At 50.6% G+C, this 16,065-nt stretch overlaps 2 protein-coding genes across 2 annotated transcripts; both read left to right on the top strand.

Moving 5' to 3' along the window:
• The first annotated feature begins 50 nt into the window (after nt 1-50).
• Nucleotides 51-2,910, top strand: CCDC87 (coiled-coil domain containing 87). The gene is given in 2 exon segments (XM_066252141.1): nt 51-2,639; nt 2,642-2,910. Coding segments are annotated over 2 exon segments (2,637 nt in total). The 5' UTR covers nt 51-70; the 3' UTR covers nt 2,710-2,910.
• Nucleotides 2,911-10,663: 7,753 nt separating this feature from the next.
• Nucleotides 10,664-16,034, top strand: CTSF (cathepsin F). The gene is made up of 14 exons (XM_066252140.1): nt 10,664-10,967; nt 11,139-11,237; nt 11,514-11,598; nt 11,690-11,751; nt 11,879-11,954; nt 12,943-13,056; nt 13,181-13,326; nt 13,415-13,511; nt 13,591-13,671; nt 14,465-14,584; nt 14,665-14,729; nt 14,833-14,923; nt 15,335-15,393; nt 15,476-16,034. The coding sequence occupies exons 1-14, from the start codon at nt 10,758-10,760 to the stop codon at nt 15,548-15,550; spliced, it is 1,380 nt and encodes a 459-aa protein (XP_066108237.1). The 5' UTR covers nt 10,664-10,757; the 3' UTR covers nt 15,551-16,034.
• Nucleotides 16,035-16,065: the final 31 nt, after the last annotated feature.

The raw sequence follows: 16,065 nt of genomic DNA, 5'->3' as shown, positions 1-16,065 counted from the left end.
TTCGGTCCCTGGTTGCCTCAGTAACTGCTTGGCTGTCTCTGCCACCACAACCCGCGCCGTCAGCGCTAAAATGGAGCCCTTTAAACCCGAATCTGAGCTTCAGCAGTTTTACCACCGGTTGCTGCGTCCGCTGTCGCTCTTCCCCAGCAGGCTGACGCGCCCAGAGTCGCAGAAGCGCCTCCCGCAGGAAGTTCCGATGCTACCGTCCCTGCCCATCTCGCGGCTGACGGTTGCCTCAGTGTGCCGCCAGGTGGCCAAGCGGCTGGCTAGGTGCGGGATGGCGGAGCGGATACCGCCTGAGGGCCGACTCCGTTTCACAGAGGTCATCCTGGACGAGCTAAAATGCAGCTGGCAGGAGCCTCCCATCGAACCTAGTCTGAGCCACTTAAATAACCAGAGGCTGCGAAAACGAGTCCTGGTTTACGTGCTGCTCAGCTGCGAGCACCTCTTCTTACGCTACCTACACCTGCTGAAGACCATGTCGACCTCCTCATATGTCTTTACTGAATCAGCCACGCTCACCCGATTGGCTGCCAGCCTCGCCAGGGACTGCTCAGTCTTCCTCACCAACCCCGAGGTCTACCGTGGCCTGCTCGCTGACTTTCGCGCCCTGCTAAAAGCAGAGCAGGCCCACGGTAACATGTACAAGCTGCGCCCCTTCGGCCCCCCTGGGGCTTTCAAGACACGGGCGCCACCCCCTCCACGGCCTCACAGCGTCCGTTTCGCCCGAGTGCCAAGCAGCAACCTCAACCTGAACTATCTCATACAATTCAGCCGCTCGCCAGAGTTTGTCAGTGAGCGTGGGCCCGATCCAATGAAGGAATTGGAGTCCATCCCCCAGCTGAAGAAGGGAAGACTTTTCTCCTGGCTGCCCTCCATGCAAAAGAAGAGAGATAGTTTCACTTCCTCACAGGTTGTGCCACTGCCCAAATACTTGGTGGCTGTCACCAGCAGGTCTCCTCCCCTCGTTTCCTATATACCTCTCTACTCCCAACTCCAGAAGGGCCAGTCCATGCCCTCTCTGCGTGAGGGCTGGAAGCTAGCAGATGAATTGGGCCTTCCTCCACCCATCCCTCGTCCCTTAACCCCAGTGGTCCTGTTTGCAGAGAGCAAACCAGAGCTGGTAGGAGACATGGTGGCTGAGGACCTGAAGCAGATAATGAAGAACATGAAATTGGAGTGGACTTGCTACTCAACAATGGACTCAGGTATTCCCCCACTCCTGGGGGCCCTGACCCACCACCCAGCTAGAGCACATCACATGGAAGAACTGCAGAGACTGTTGAATGAGGAAGAAGAAGCCTCTGGGCAGTGGGGTCCCCACCCCTCCAAATCCCCTCCACTTCACCCACAGCCAGTGACAGTTACAGTGAAGCTAAGAAATCAGCTTGTGGTCCAGGCAGCTGCTGTACAGGTTTCTGAGAGAAAGTTTTTGGATTCCTTCCAAGTTGAAGGGACTGAAGTTCTATACAACCACCTGGCTGGTGAACTGGAACCCAAACTTATTGAGAAAATGGATATTGATCACTTTGTTGGTAATAGCATCAGGGAGGTCTACAAGGAGTTGATGAGTCGTGTCTCTACTGACCACTTCTCTTTTGACCAGGGACCTCTGATTGAGCCTTCAGCCAATAAAGACTGCCCAGTGTTCCTGTTCTCAGCCTTTCTGTGTCAAGAAAAACAGTATTGTGTCATCAACCCCAAGCTGGCTGGTCTTTATTCCCAGAGAGCAAACACTTCACAGTCCAACCCTTATAGAACACCGTCTTTCACATCAGTCCAAGCAAACAAAGCCCAGAACGGGTTGTCAAACAAGACCTTGGGTATGAATTGGTGGAAACCCACTGTGTCCATGGATGACTATTTCAAGTACCTCACCGACCAGGAGACAGATTTCCTCCATGTCATCTTCCAAACATATGAAGAAGAGGTTCCTGTGGAGATTGTAACCCCTGTCAGAGAGTCCCTAAAAATTCAGCACCCACCTCCATTACTAGAAGATGAAGAGCCAGACTTCGTGCCAGGAGAGTGGGATTGGAACATTGTGCTGGGGTACACTCTAGAAACTAAGAGTACCAACCTCCTGGGAGAACCTTACAAAATCTTGAGCCTGCAGAAGCGTCTGGAGCGGTTGTGGTCCATGCTTGAGGTTCCTGCCAAGGACCGGCTGGACCTGGCCATCAAATACAGCTCTAATGCCCGTTTGAGGCAGCTGCCTTCATTGGTAAGTGCCTGGGAGCAGGCCCTGAAGTCCATTCAGCTGCGGGAGATACTGCTGCGGAAACTGGAGTGGTTTGAGCAAGAGGCCTCGGACCCCAACCGTTTCTTCCAGAAGACTGGCATGGGTTTGAGTTGTTTCCTGGAGGAGAATAAGATTCGTAACCATCTACACAAAAAGCTCAGTCTAATGGAGGCTCCTTTGGTTTCACTCTTGGAGAAGGTTGAGTTAATCTTTGGTGAGCCAGTGACCTTCAAGGGGCGGCGCTACCTAAACAAGATGAAGCATGATAAAGTGGAGATGCTCTATTGGCTGCAGCAGCGGAGGCGGGTGCACCACCTGGTTCGGGCTCGGAAGGCCTCCCACCAGTCAGCCATGTTAAAGAGGCTCAGCAGCCCGCCTTTAGTAGCCCCTGAGAGTTCTCCCATGCCGAGTGCCCTCAAATCCCTCCCTCACCCTCCAACATCCAGCAGCTCACCCAGACCTCTTGACTGCTCTGGAAGAAGAAATATCTGGGAGTGCAGGGCTCAGGAGCGCTGTGCTTCCAACTAACAAGGGACTCAGATTAACACTTTATTTTGACTGTGAAATTCTCATAAATGACTCCCACGCCCAATATTCTCATTTATGTCAAGCTAAGCACAATACAGACAAAATTTCATTTATGAAAAAAACAGACCATCCCTTGGAGTTCACTGTAACTGGAAATACCAGGAAGAGGCAAACCATTACCTTGGGAATAGCTTGTCATTTCATGCTATATTAAATTGGTTAATAGAGCCCAAAATCGAAAGGCTCTGGCATAATATTTCAGAGTTAGGGCTCTGGAGTTAGCAGATGTGGGTTAAATCCTGGCTGTGTAACATTGGGCAAATTACTTAACTGCTTTGCACCTGGACCATCATATGTTAGGTGAGGGGTTGAGTTCAGGTTGTCACTTCTTCCAGTTCTTGCATAAAATATTTTTTATTAAATTTTGACCAGTTAATACAAGCTCATGGTACAAAGTACACAAGGGTATGTACTGAGAAGTGAGTCTCCTTTTCCATCCTTACCTCTAGTACATCAGTTCCCCTCCCTAGAGGTAACAAGTGGTACCAGTTTCTTGTGTATCTTTCCATTTTCTATTCAGCAAACTATTGAGTACTCTACTAGGTATTTTATGCTTGGTTTATATCACTGAACAAAACAAAGATCCCTACCTTTTGTAGAGTTTACACTCTATTGGGGGAAAATAGACAATAAGCCATAAACGTAGCACCTAAGCACATTGAGTAATAAAATGTTAGCAGGTGATAAGAACTGTGGGAAAAAGAAAAAAAGTAGGGTAAGAGGGGCCCTGGTCAGGATTGGCCCAGTGTATGGCCCTCCCGGGTTTGATCCCCAGTCAGCACACCGGAAAAGCAACCATCTGCTTCTCTCCCCCTCCCTCTCTTGCATGCGCCCTGACTGGAATCCACCCAGCAACAACCCCCCACCCCCATATTTTTAGCACCTGAGGTGATGGGCTCCAATGGACCTATCCTCAGCACCTGGAGCCATGCTCTAACCAATTGAGCCACAGGTCGAGGAGGGGGGGCAGAGACAAGGGGGAGGAGGAGGAGAGAGAGAAGCAAATGGTCACTTCTCTTGTGTGCCCTGACTAGGGATGGAACCCAGGAGGTTCATATGCTGGGCTAATGCTCAATCTACTGAGCCACTGGCTAGGGCCACAGCTATTTCTATAGTTTAAATTCCTGGAAGTGGAATTATGTCTAAGCACAAGCATTTGTTTTTTGTTGTTTGTTGTTGTTTTGTTTTGTATTAGAGAGAGAGAGAAGGGGACAGACAGAAAGAGACAGATACAAAAGGAGAGAGATGAAAAGCATCAACTCATAGTTGCAGCACTTTAGTTGTTCATTTTTGTTGTTATTTATTTATTTTTTTGTATTTTTCTAATGTGAGAAGCAGGGAGGCAGAGAGACAGACTCTCACATGTGCCTGACCGGGATCCACTCGGCATGCCTACTAGGGGGCGATGCTCTGCCCATCTGGGATGTTGCTCTGTTTCAACCAGAGCCATTCTAGTGCCTGAGGCAGAGGCCAGGGAGCCATCCTCAGTGCCCGGGGCAACTTTGCTCCAGTGGAACCTTGGCTGCAGGAGGGGAAGAGAGAGACAGAGAGAATGGAGAGGGAGAAGGGTGGAGAAGCAGATGGGTGCTTCTCTTGTGTGCCCTGGCTGGGAATCAAACCCAAGACTTCCATACTCTGGGCCAACGCTCTACCACTGAGCCAACTGGCCAAGGCCAAAAACAGCCTTTCTCAAAATTTTTTTCACCCAAGTTCCCCTTTGAGTGGAGGGACATAAACAAGCCTCTTGGTCAAGTGTGAGGGATTGGGGGACGGAGGAAATAGAGAGAAGCTGCGCCAGCCTGAAAGGAGTGAGAGAAATTTCTTTAAAGTCTTTTTAAAATTTATGCAAAATTTGCATTCTACTCCATTATATGTCCATATTTGTTTTAATACAAAAATGATGCTTGAAATTGTTTATCTTTGAAACAAACTTCCTCTTGGGCAGATATGCTATATTTAATATTTATATTTTGGCTTGTCTGCTGACATATTTCTTCATTCTCCAGAAGTTGCACACAACTGAGTTGAGAAACGCTATGGCAGGGGTCAGCATACTATTTCTGTGGAGGATCAGATAGTAAAATATTTTGGACTTTGTGAGCAGTATGGTCTCTGTCACAAGGTTCATCTTTGCTTTTGTCATGTGAAAGCAATTACTATAGATAATACACAAGTAAATGGGCAGGGCTGTGTTGTAATAAAACTTTATTTCCAAAACAGGCAGCTGGCCAGATCTGTCCCTCAGGTTGTAGTTTGCTAACCAGTGTGCACCAGCATCAGCCCCGCTTTTTTAAAAAATATTTTATTTATTGATTTTTAGAGAGAGGGGGGAGAGAGAGAGAGAGAGAAGGGGGAGGAGCAGGAAGCATCAACTCCCATATGTGCCTTGACCAGGCAAGCCCAAGGTTTCAAACCGGCAACCTCAGTTTTCCAGGTTGACGCTTTATCCCACTGCGCCACTACAGGTCAGGCAGCATCAGCCCCTTTTAAAAGCTAACACTTGGCCTCCCTCTGTTCTTTCTATCTCTTTCCTCTCTCTGTCTCTTTCTCTCTCTGTGTCTCCTCTTTCTAAAAAGATGAATAAATAAAGTGTAAAAAAATAAATTGTAAAAAAAAAAATTTTTTTTAAAAGCCTGACCTGTGGTGGCGCAGTGGGTAAAAGCGTCGACCTGGAACGCTGAGGTCGCCAGTTCAAAACCCCAGGCTTGCCTGGTCAAGGCACATATGGGAGTTGATGCTTCCTGCTCCTCCCTCTGTTCTTTCTATCTCTTTCCTCTCTCTGTCTCTTTCTCTCTCTGTGTCTCCTCTCTCTAAAAAGATGAATAAATAAAGTGTAAAAAAATAAATAAATAAATTGTAAAAGCTAACACTTGGGCCCTGGCCGGTTGGCTCAATGGGAGAATGTTGGCCTGGCATGTGGATGTCCTGGGTTCGATTCCAGGTTAGGGCACACAGGAGAAGTGCCCATCTGCTTCTGCACTCCACCCCCACTCTCTTCTCTCTCTCTCTCTCTTCCCCTCCTAGAGCCATGGCTCAATTGAGCGCATGGGTCCGGGCACTGAGATGGCTCCATGGAGCCTCTGCCTCAGGTGCTAAAAATAGCTCAGTTGCCAACATGACCCCAGACGGGGTCAGAGCATCTTCACCAGACAGAGGTTGCTGAGTGGATCCTGGTCAGGGCACATGTGGGAGTCTGTTTATCTCCTCTCCTCTTACTTGGAAAAAGAAGAAGAAGAAAAAGAATTAGATATGAGACATGAAGGAAAGAGAAGAATCAAGGACACTTTAGGTCTCTGGGGTAACAGTAATGCCATATGCTGAGATGGGAGATTTCTAAAGTGTGCTGGGAATGAAAAACTATGCAGTTTGGCATAATTTTGAGATCAAAGAGTTGATGTCAAGTAGGTGGTGTGAAGCTCAGAGGCCAGAGCTCTCCTTTTGAATTTTTAGCTGCATGTAAAGGATATACAGTTGTCCCTCACCATATTGTGGTTCACTTTTCACTGTCTCACTGTATTGCGGATTTTAAAATTATATATATCTAATTTTGTATTGTGGATGTTTTGCTATATCGTGGGATTTTGCAGTATATAGGTATTTTAATATATTTACTATTTTAATTATTTTGTGGTAAAATAAGCAAAATAAGTGTGGGAAAGGTTAATAACAGTGTGGGAAAGGTTTATAAGAGTGTAGGGAGGGTTTAAAATATATATAAATAATAAAATAAATATAAGGTTGCTACTTTGTGGATTTTCACCTATCCCAGGGGGTTCAGAAACCTAACCCCCTGTGATAGATGAGGGACCACTGTAGATTAGAGCTGATTTTTTAAAAATTATTGATTTGAGAGAGAGAGAGAGAGACAGGGCAGAGGAGGAGAGACACAAGAAGCATCAACTTGTAGTTGCTTCTCCATTAGTTGTTAATTGACTGCTTCTCATACATGCCTTGGCAGGGGATAGCGGGGGGTTCTCAAGCTCAAGCCAGCGACCTTGGGCTCAAGCCGAGGAGCTGGTGCTCAAGCTGGAGACCTCAGATTTTTGAACCCCAAACCTCAGCATTCCAGGTCGACACTCCATCTACTGTACATCTTCTCTGTTCACACCTCCCTGTCCCAGAGGCTGTGCTTTGGAGGTCAGTGGCTGTGTGGGAGGCAAGAGGGCACAGAGAGAGCTTCCCTAACTTCATCTAGGGCTCAGACACTCGGAAGTGCAGGAGGACCAAGCCTCAAAACGCCACCCTGTGGCGGTTATAAGTCAAAACAGCAGTGGACTCCAGAGTCCAGTTCCCGCAATGGTGGGAAAAGTGGTCAGACCAGAGTCTTTGCCCTCAGAAAGCAACGCCGCCAGACTAAATAAATTACTCAGGATTCTGGACAACTTAGAGGTAGGAGGGAGAAGAGGAGCCTCACAAGAAAGAGATAGCTAGGAAGAGAGTGCCCTCAAGAAATAAAATGGCATCACTGTAATCAAGCTGCTAAATTACTAAAATCAAGTAGGCTGAGGTAAAAGGAAATGATTCTGTTCTTGCTTTAAAATTTTTTTTTAAATTTATTCATTTTAGAGAAGAGAGACAGAGAGAGATAGAGAGAGAGAAGGGGGGAGGAGCAGGGAGCATCAACTCCCATATGTGCCTTGACTGGGCAAACCCAGGGTTTTGAACCAGCAACCTCAACATTCCAGGTTGACGCTTGATCCACTGCGCCAGATCAGGCTCTGTTCTTGCTTTAAGTTGGGAGCTTAAACTTTTGAACTTTCCAGTCCTGTGTCAATGCCTGGATATACACCAACCTCCAGGTAACTATCGGTTATCCTTTGAAGGATTAAGGAAAGAATGTTCACATCCAGTATCCAGACCACCAGTCATTTAGAGCAGGGGTCCCCAAACTTTTTACACAGGGGGCCAGTCTACTGTCCCTCAGACTGTTGGAGGGCCGCCACATACAATGCTTCTCTCACTGACCACCAATGAAAGAGGTCCCCTTCTGGAACTGCGGCGGGGGGTGGGGGGGAGCAGATAAATGGCCTCAGGGGGCCGCATCTGCAGGCTGTAGTTTGGGGATGCCTGATTTAGAGGATTTCCATTTCTGACCAATCCAGAGGTTAATATTGCAGGGCAATATTTTCTTCTCAAGAATATACTTTTATTATGAGAACTCAGTTTTCTTTCTTCTCTGAAAGGCTCTGGATACTGCCTAGTTCGGTTTCTTCTTTTTTGTGTGTGTGACAGAGACAGAGAGAGGGACAGATAGGGACAGACAGACAGGAAGGGAGAGAGATGAGAAGCATCAATTCTTCGTTGAGGCACCTTGGTTGTTCATTGATCGCTTTCTCATGTGTCGCCTTGACGGGGGGGGGGGCTACAGCAGATGAATGGCCCCTTGCTCAAGCCAGCAACCTTGGGCTCAAGCCTGTGAGCCTTGTTCAAACCAGATGAGCTCGTGCTCAAGCCAGCGACCTTGGGGTTTTGAATCTGGGTCCTCTGCATCCCAGTCCAACGCTCTGCCTGGCCAGGCTGCCTACTTGAGTTTCCTAAGACCCTTGAATGAATCTTTATCTGAGCTGTCTCTTGTAAGAGAAACAAGGGGAGCTTCAAAGAGTTTAAACTGGGAAGGGCACCAGCACGAAGAGATCAGCATCTGCTGGAATCCCTTAAGCCAGAAAGTCACTTCACTTCTCCAGATCCCTGTTGCTGTAAAAAGTCAATTTTGGTCTAGATCAGTGGTAGTCAACCTGGTCCCTACCGCCCACTAGTGGGCGTTCCAGCTTTCATGGTGGGCGGTAGCAGAGCAACCAAAGTATAAATAAAAAGATTTAACTATAGTAAGTTGTTTTATAAAACTTTATTCTGCCAAACTTAGCGAAAATCCAACATAAAGTACTTGGTAAGTAATTATTATTATATGCTTTAACTTGCTGTAACTCTGCTTTATAAATTTTATAAAGTAAAGTTACTTCCCTACTTTATAAATCACCATTACTGTGGAACCAGTGGGCAGTTAGAAAATTTTACTACTAACAGAGATACAAAAGTGGGCGGTAGGTATAAAAAGGTTGACTACCCCTGGTCTAGATGATTTTTTTTTTTTAAATAGAGAAAGGGATAGATAGGGACAGACAGACAGGAGCAGAGAGAGATGAGAAGCATCAATCATCAGTTTTTTGTTGCGGCACCTTAGTTGTTCATTGATTGCTTTCTCATATGTGCTTTGACCACGGGCCTTCAGCAGACCAAGTAACCCCTTGCTCGAGCCAGCAACCTTGGGTCCAAGCTGGTGAGCTTTGCTCAAGCCAGATGAGCCCACGCTCAAGCTGGCGACCTCAGGGTCTTGAACATGGGTCTTCGGCATCCCAGTCCAGCGCTCTAGCCACTGCGATAACCGCCTGGTCAGGCTAGATGATCTTTGTGTGTGTGTGTGTGTGTGTGTGTGTGTGTTTTAAAGACTTTATTCAATTTTCAGAGAGGAAAGGCACTCCCATATGTGCCTTGACCAGGTAAGCCTGGGGTTTTGAACCGGCGACCTCAGTGTTCCAAATCTATGCTTTATCTCACTGCGCCACCACAGGTCAGGCCAGGCTAGATGATCTTTAATATTACTTTCCCCCACTCTCCAAGTCCAAAGTAACCCTCCACCCACTCTGTGATTTCCCCAATTCCTTTAAACTCTCTTTCCTTTTTCCTCTCCCTTTTCATGGAACATCTTGCAGGAAAACTTCTTTTTCTCATATGTCTCTTCACACTAGACTGTGAGCTCCAGTGGGCAGCACTATGCCTAGTGTAACTGTGCTTGCCAATTACCCAACTCAAGGGGTTTGCAGCATGGGTTGTTCTACTCAAGAATGAGATGTGGTTGTCACGAGGTAGTTTTATTTACTTGCAGCAAGTAAAGAAGGGATTCATACCCAAAGTTCTGACTCCTAGAAGAGGGGCTTGGTCAATGCTTACATACATTATTTGGTCAATTACTTATTCATTTTAGTCGGCTACATTTACTGGATTGATTCCTGTCAAGCTCATCCTGTTTACAGCTGGTCTGCAAAATACTGTGCTTTTTTATATTTTATTTATTGATTTTAGAAAGAGGAGAAAGAGAGAATGGGGTAGAAGCGGGAAGCATCAACTTGTAGTAGTTGCTTCTTATATGTGCCTTGACTGGACAAGCCCGGGGTTTCAAACTGATGACCTCAGCATTCCAGTTTGACTCGTTATCCACTCGCTGTGCCACTGTAGCACAGGTCAGGCTGTGCTACATTTTAATATTTGGGAAGAATAGCATTTAGTAAGAATGGTCTAGACCTTGAGACCATTGTCCTATCCAACACTTCTGTTGCTAGGTCCTGAAAACCGAATACTTGCATGGTTGTGTTTGACTCTCACAATAGCCCGAAGAACTGCTAGTCCAGGGAACACCACCTGCCATTTTGTTGATGAGAAGAGGGGCCTCAAAGAGGAATCAAGCTGTGAACCCAGGCTCTGAAGCCAACTCCCTGGTTTCAAGCCCAGCTCCATTACTTATTAGATCTTTGGTGAGCCACTTGATCTCTCTAAGCCTCTATTTCCTTATTAAATTGGGATCACATCTACCTTATAGGATTGCTACATATAATAAGCATGCAATAAATGTTAGTTTTTATTTTTATTCTCAGTCGAACTCCAAAGACCTTAGAAGATCATTCCCATATTGAGGCTCGCCCCACGCGCGCAGACAGGGCTAGTGCAAACAGCTCTGGGAGGGGCTGGACCCTACGGGCCTGAGCTGCTAGCGCGCCCCACGTGCCTCACGTAAACAAGCAAGTGCGCAAGCGCATCTGGCGGACTCCCATTGGCCGGGGGAGGGACCCCAGACGCCTCTGGTCACAAGCTGCTCCTCCGGGTCTGTTGGCCCAACAGCCCGTGCATTCGGGCCGCGGGCTTCGCCCTCGCCATGGTGTCCTGGCTGCGCCTGCTGTCGTTGCTTGGGCTGCTCCTGGGCGCTACCTCCGCCCCGCCCCACAGAGCCGCGGACGCTCAGGACAGGGAGCCCGCGTCCGCGGAGCTGCTGCGGCCAGCTCGCTTCGCCCTGGAGATGTACAACCGTGGTCGGGCTGCTGGGGCGCGGGCCGTGCTGGGGGCTGTGAGCGGTCGCGTTCGCCGGGTGAGGACGCCACGGGGGTTGGGGATGCGGGTCGCTAGTCCGAGGGTAGGAATTTTGGCCTAGATTTGGGGTGGGGGCATTGGACGGCAGTGACACGCTGTGGGACCAATGAAGAACGGGCTAAGGAGGGAGTGGCTCTGCCCGCCTTACCCGCCCCACATCCTCTTCTAGGCAGGCCGGGGGTCATTGTACTCCCTGAAGGCGACGCTGGATGAGCCCCCGTGCAACGACCCCACGGTGTGCCAGCTCACTGTGTCCAAGAAAACCCTGGTGAGTGATGGGGCTCCCTCAGTTTCCTGCTCCCAGGTTGAGTTCGGCAGCAGTTGGAAAGATGGGTCAAGCCAGAAGAATGGAACTGAGGCAATAGCTACCCAGGTCACTTCCATGACAGTGAGGGCCAGAGACTGGGTTCTAAAAGGGAGAGTGTCCAGTTGCTGACGCTGACGCTCTGCTGTTGGGGTGATTACTTTGGGAGTGGTCCTCATCTGAGGGGTCTCCAGCGCCATCTAGCCAAGGGCCCCCGTTGGCTTCCTCCTTTCCCTCCAGCTCTGCAGCTTCGAAGTCCTCAGCGAGCTAGGAAAACACATGTTGCTGAGGCGGGACTGTGGCTCGGTGCATACCAAGACTACAGGTGCTGGGATAGCTCAAGGGTGCTGGGATAGCCCAAATCACAGACTTCATTCAGGAGTCAGCCTTGATTTCTTTGTCCCAACCCTATCCAGATGACAAAAATGGGACTTTCAGTTCATTCCTTCCACTGTTGAACCAGGACCCCCTCCCCCAGGTGAGGATTTCTTCTCTTTCTGGGGAACTGGCTGCTGCCTTATTTGCCCTCTCTTCCCCTTCCCCTGGCCCAGGCTCCATTGTCAGTCTGAGGAGGACTCTCTGTAAAGACCCCTCTGTCTTTCCAGGACTTTTTTGAGAAGATGGCTTCGATCTTCAAGCAATTTGTCACCACCTATAACCGGACATATGAGACAGAGGAGGGTGAGGACCCAGCCTGGGCTGTCCTTGTCTAGTCATATCAGGCCTTCCTCCAGCTTGGCACCGTAGTGTTGGGCGGGGGGGGGGGGGCGGACAGAAGAGATAGGGTGTCGCCCTGGCCGGGTTGGCTCAGCGGTAGAGCGTCGGCCTAGCGTGCGGAGGACCCGGGTTCGATTCCCGGCCAGGGCACACAGGAGAAGCGCCCATTTGCTTCTCCACCCCTCCGCCGCGCTTTCCTCTCTGTCTCTCTCTTCCCCTCCCGCAGCCAAGGCTCCATTGGAGCAGGGATGGCCCGGGCGCTGGGGATGGCTCTGTGGCCTCTGCCCCAGGCGCTACAGTGGCTCTGGTCGCAACATGGCGACGCCCAGGATGGGCAGAGCATCGCCCCCTGGTGGGCAGAGCGTCGCCCCTGGTGGGCATGCCGGGTGGGTCCCGGTCGGGCGCATGCGGGAGTCTGTCTGACTGTCTCTCCCTGTTTCCAGCTTCAGAAAAATGAAAAAAGAAAAAAAAAAAAAAAGAGATAGGGTGTCCTTTTAAAGACTTCTAAGTCCCCAAGTTCTTTCCCAGTCTCCTAGGACTGGGCAGCCACCTCAGGGATCCCTTATCCTATCTGATTTTCCTGGTCAGAAACCATGGGGCTTCATCATTCTGGGTAGAGTGGGATGGGGCAAAGGCCCTATTTTCTCTGCTGGAGGCTCCCTGCCATGGTTGCCTTTTCCCATGATGTAGGGACGCTCATTGGAGCCTATTCTGGTTCTGCCTTTACACCTGGGAAATCATCACCCCAGTTTGGCCCCAAAAGTTAATCACACCTTCAAGTCTTATCACTTGCAGGTCTGCTCCCCAACACCTGCCCCAGGGTTCTGTCCTTCTTGAGCTTATAGAGTCTACCACCTATTCCCCAGGGAAGCCTTTGCCTGTTAGCCCCAAGTGCTTCTCTTATGATGTGCCTGGGGCCCAAGCCTTTCTTTTTCTGCTTCTTGGTTCTCAGAAACCCAGTGGCGCTTTTCCGTCTTTATCAATAACATGGTACGAGCTCAGAAGATCCAGGCCCTGGATCGTGGCACAGCTCAGTATGGAGTCACTAAGTTCAGTGACCTCACAGGTAGGGGTGGTGGTCAGAGTCCTCATGGAGCCTTGAATAGACAGGGCATGTTCCCAAGGCCCTGATCGTGGCTGGCTTAGAAAACTCCCCCCGCCCCCTTATCCCTGCCACCCTCTGCCCATAGAGGAGGAGTTCCGCACCATCTACCTGAATCCCCTCCTAAAAGAGGAGCTTGGCAAGAAGATGCGCCTAGACGAGTCCGTTGGTGGCCCTGCTCCACCTGAGTGGGACTGGAGAGATAAGGGGGCTGTCACCAAAGTCAAGAACCAGGTTGGACCCCTCAAAAATGAGGGTGGGATGTGTGGCTTGCCCTGGGGTTGGGAAGGGACCCAGCCCTGACTCTGTCAGTCTCTGGCAGGGGATGTGTGGCTCCTGCTGGGCCTTCTCAGTTACAGGCAACGTGGAAGGCCAGTGGTTCCTGAAACAGGGGGACCTGCTCTCCCTCTCTGAGCAGGGTGAGCACCCCATTCCACCTCCCTGTCTCCAACCTAGCCCCTCCCGAGGGCTCCTTGGGACCAGACTTCTGTTTCCTAGAGCTCGTGGACTGTGACAAAGTGGACAAGGCCTGCATGGGCGGCTTGCCCTCCAACGCCTATTCAGCCATAATGACTCTGGGTATGCATTAATGGGGCCAGGAGGGGCAGCAGAAGCCTCTTCTCCCTCCACAAGAGGTCACTTTGTGAGGGGAGAGAGACATGAGTGTGGGAGTCACAGGAACCTGGTTTAAGTCTTCGTGCTGACTCTATTGGTTGATGTCCTCAGGCAAGTCAGCTCTTTCACAGCCTCAGTTGGCTCATCTGCGAAATGGGGCTCATGCCCACCCCGTAGGATTGCCTTGAGCATCAAGTAAGGAAATGTGTCAAGTTCCTGGCATATAACAGGGTCTTGGGAGTTTCGCTGCTTGGAAATCTGTAATTCTAGATGCTGCTAACCCAGGTAGCAACACACTCTTTCTTCAGGGAAATGTTGACTTAAATTGGCGATTCGGTTAAGCAGTGGGCTGCAGAGCTGGAGGACAAAGGGCTGAGGGACTGAGGTGGCTGCACAGAGACTGGTCTGGGAGCCGGGTGGGGGCAGGGCCGGTGGGAGCCACACATGCCCTGCCTGAGATGGAGAAAGTCGGAGCTGGGTCCTGTCAGCAGGATAGGTAGGCCAAGGTCACAGCAGGGACAAGCGAGGAGTCCGGTGGGGAGCTGAGTTCCATCTCTGCCACATTTTTCATTGGTTACTCCCTCAACCCCCTGAGACTCAACTGTGTCGCTTCTAGAATGAGGCTGTGCCCCAGAGTGGATGGCCTCTGCCCGGGGTGGATAGGGAATGTCAGGCCTCTGGCTAGGAGAAGACCAGTGTGTGGTAAATAGGGTTCACCTTCTCTCTTCTCCCCTGTCTGCCCCTTTCCGTTCCCCAGGAGGGCTGGAGACAGAGGATGACTACAGCTACCATGGCCACTTGGAGACCTGCAGCTTCTCCTCCGAGAAGGTTAAGGTTTACATCAATGACTCAGTGGAGCTGAGCCAAAATGAACAACGTAAGTGAGGGATGGGGGTGAGGACAGGCCACCTGGGACTGGGGCCTGGGTGCCCCTGACGCCGCCCTTCCCTCTCTCAGAGATGGCGGCCTGGCTGGCTGAGAAGGGCCCGGTCTCTGTTGCCATTAACGCTTTTGGCATGCAGGTAAGGGCCCAGCTGCACTGCCCCTGCTCCCATTTCTTGCCGCCTCCTCCCCCACTTCTCCTTGGAGTCAGCTCCTTACTGTTTATCCCCCCCCCCGCCCCAGTTCTACCGTCGTGGGATCTCCCACCCACTGCGGCCTCTCTGCAGCCGTTGGTTCATTGACCATGCCGTACTGCTTGTGGGCTACGGCAACCGTGAGTTCCGCCGCGGGCCCCCTCTGCTCATCCGCCTCAGGTCACAGGCAGATGTCGAACTACGGCATCTCAGGACCTCTGGGGGGGGCTCTGGGGAAAGCCGAGGAATCCTGTCCTTGCCCCGCCTCTGGCTGTGGACCAGGTGGACCACCCATCCATGCTGTGGGTGGGAAAGCTGAGGTGGCAAGAGGTTAAACTGTACGGACGCATGACCTGCCAGACGGGGCTGGGTAGGTGCCCTTCCCAAACCCCAGAGCCCCACCAGACCTCCAAGAGGGTGGTAGGTGGGCCTGTCCTTTTTTTCTGATCTTCTTTTCCCTAGTACCTGTCATACAGTAGGCTCACAGCAAATATTTGAAGGGTGCAGAGTGCTTGGGGTCCTGACTTCCTGTACTCCTCACTGCTTCCCAGGCTCTGATGTTCCCTTCTGGGCCATCAAGAACAGCTGGGGCACTGACTGGGGTGAAGAGGTGAGTCTCCCCTACTCAGCCCCTGGCCCTCTGGCCAGCACCTTGCCCAAGTACCCTCACCAACCCCTCCCTTCCCTCCCAGGGTTACTACTACTTGTATCGCGGGTCCGGGGCCTGCGGTGTGAACGTCATGGCTAGCTCAGCCGTGGTGAACTGAGGATCACCAGCTCAGGACCTGGTGTGAGCAGAGCAGTCCCCTGCAGCCTGACCTGTGTGCCCAGGCCCCTTCCCAGGAGGCACAGCTGGCTGAGGGATGGGCTCTGGGTACCTCTGGGTGAGCAGAGGGCACTGGGTTAGGGGCCCAGCCTCTATCCCTCTCCTACTCCACTCCCACTCATGTTCCCCAGCTGCACTTGTTAGGTGATGATAGTAAGGAGGATCTCAGGGTGAAGGGTGATGTCTTGACAGCTAAAGCGGGGACAAGGACCCTGGACTTGAGCAAGGAACAGGTGGCAAGCAAATATTCTGGTCTCAAATCCAACTTGTCCTCAGCAGGCTCTGGCTTCCTGCCCTGGCTTTCCTCTCTCTGCTGCTATAAAATCTGGTCCCCCTGGATTTGGGGACAATGTTCTCTTCCCTGTCAAGACATACTGTTGTAACCATCCTTTTCTAATAGCAATAAAGAGGTGTCCTCAGCTCCAGTGTGTTGTGAATGGTCAGTTCCTGAGGGCA

Source organism: Saccopteryx bilineata, chromosome 1, assembly GCF_036850765.1.
Source record: "Saccopteryx bilineata isolate mSacBil1 chromosome 1, mSacBil1_pri_phased_curated, whole genome shotgun sequence".
NCBI lineage: Eukaryota > Metazoa > Chordata > Mammalia > Chiroptera > Emballonuridae > Saccopteryx > Saccopteryx bilineata.
Note: the sequence above shows the minus strand (reverse complement) of the source record. Positions and strands in the feature narration are given on the sequence as shown.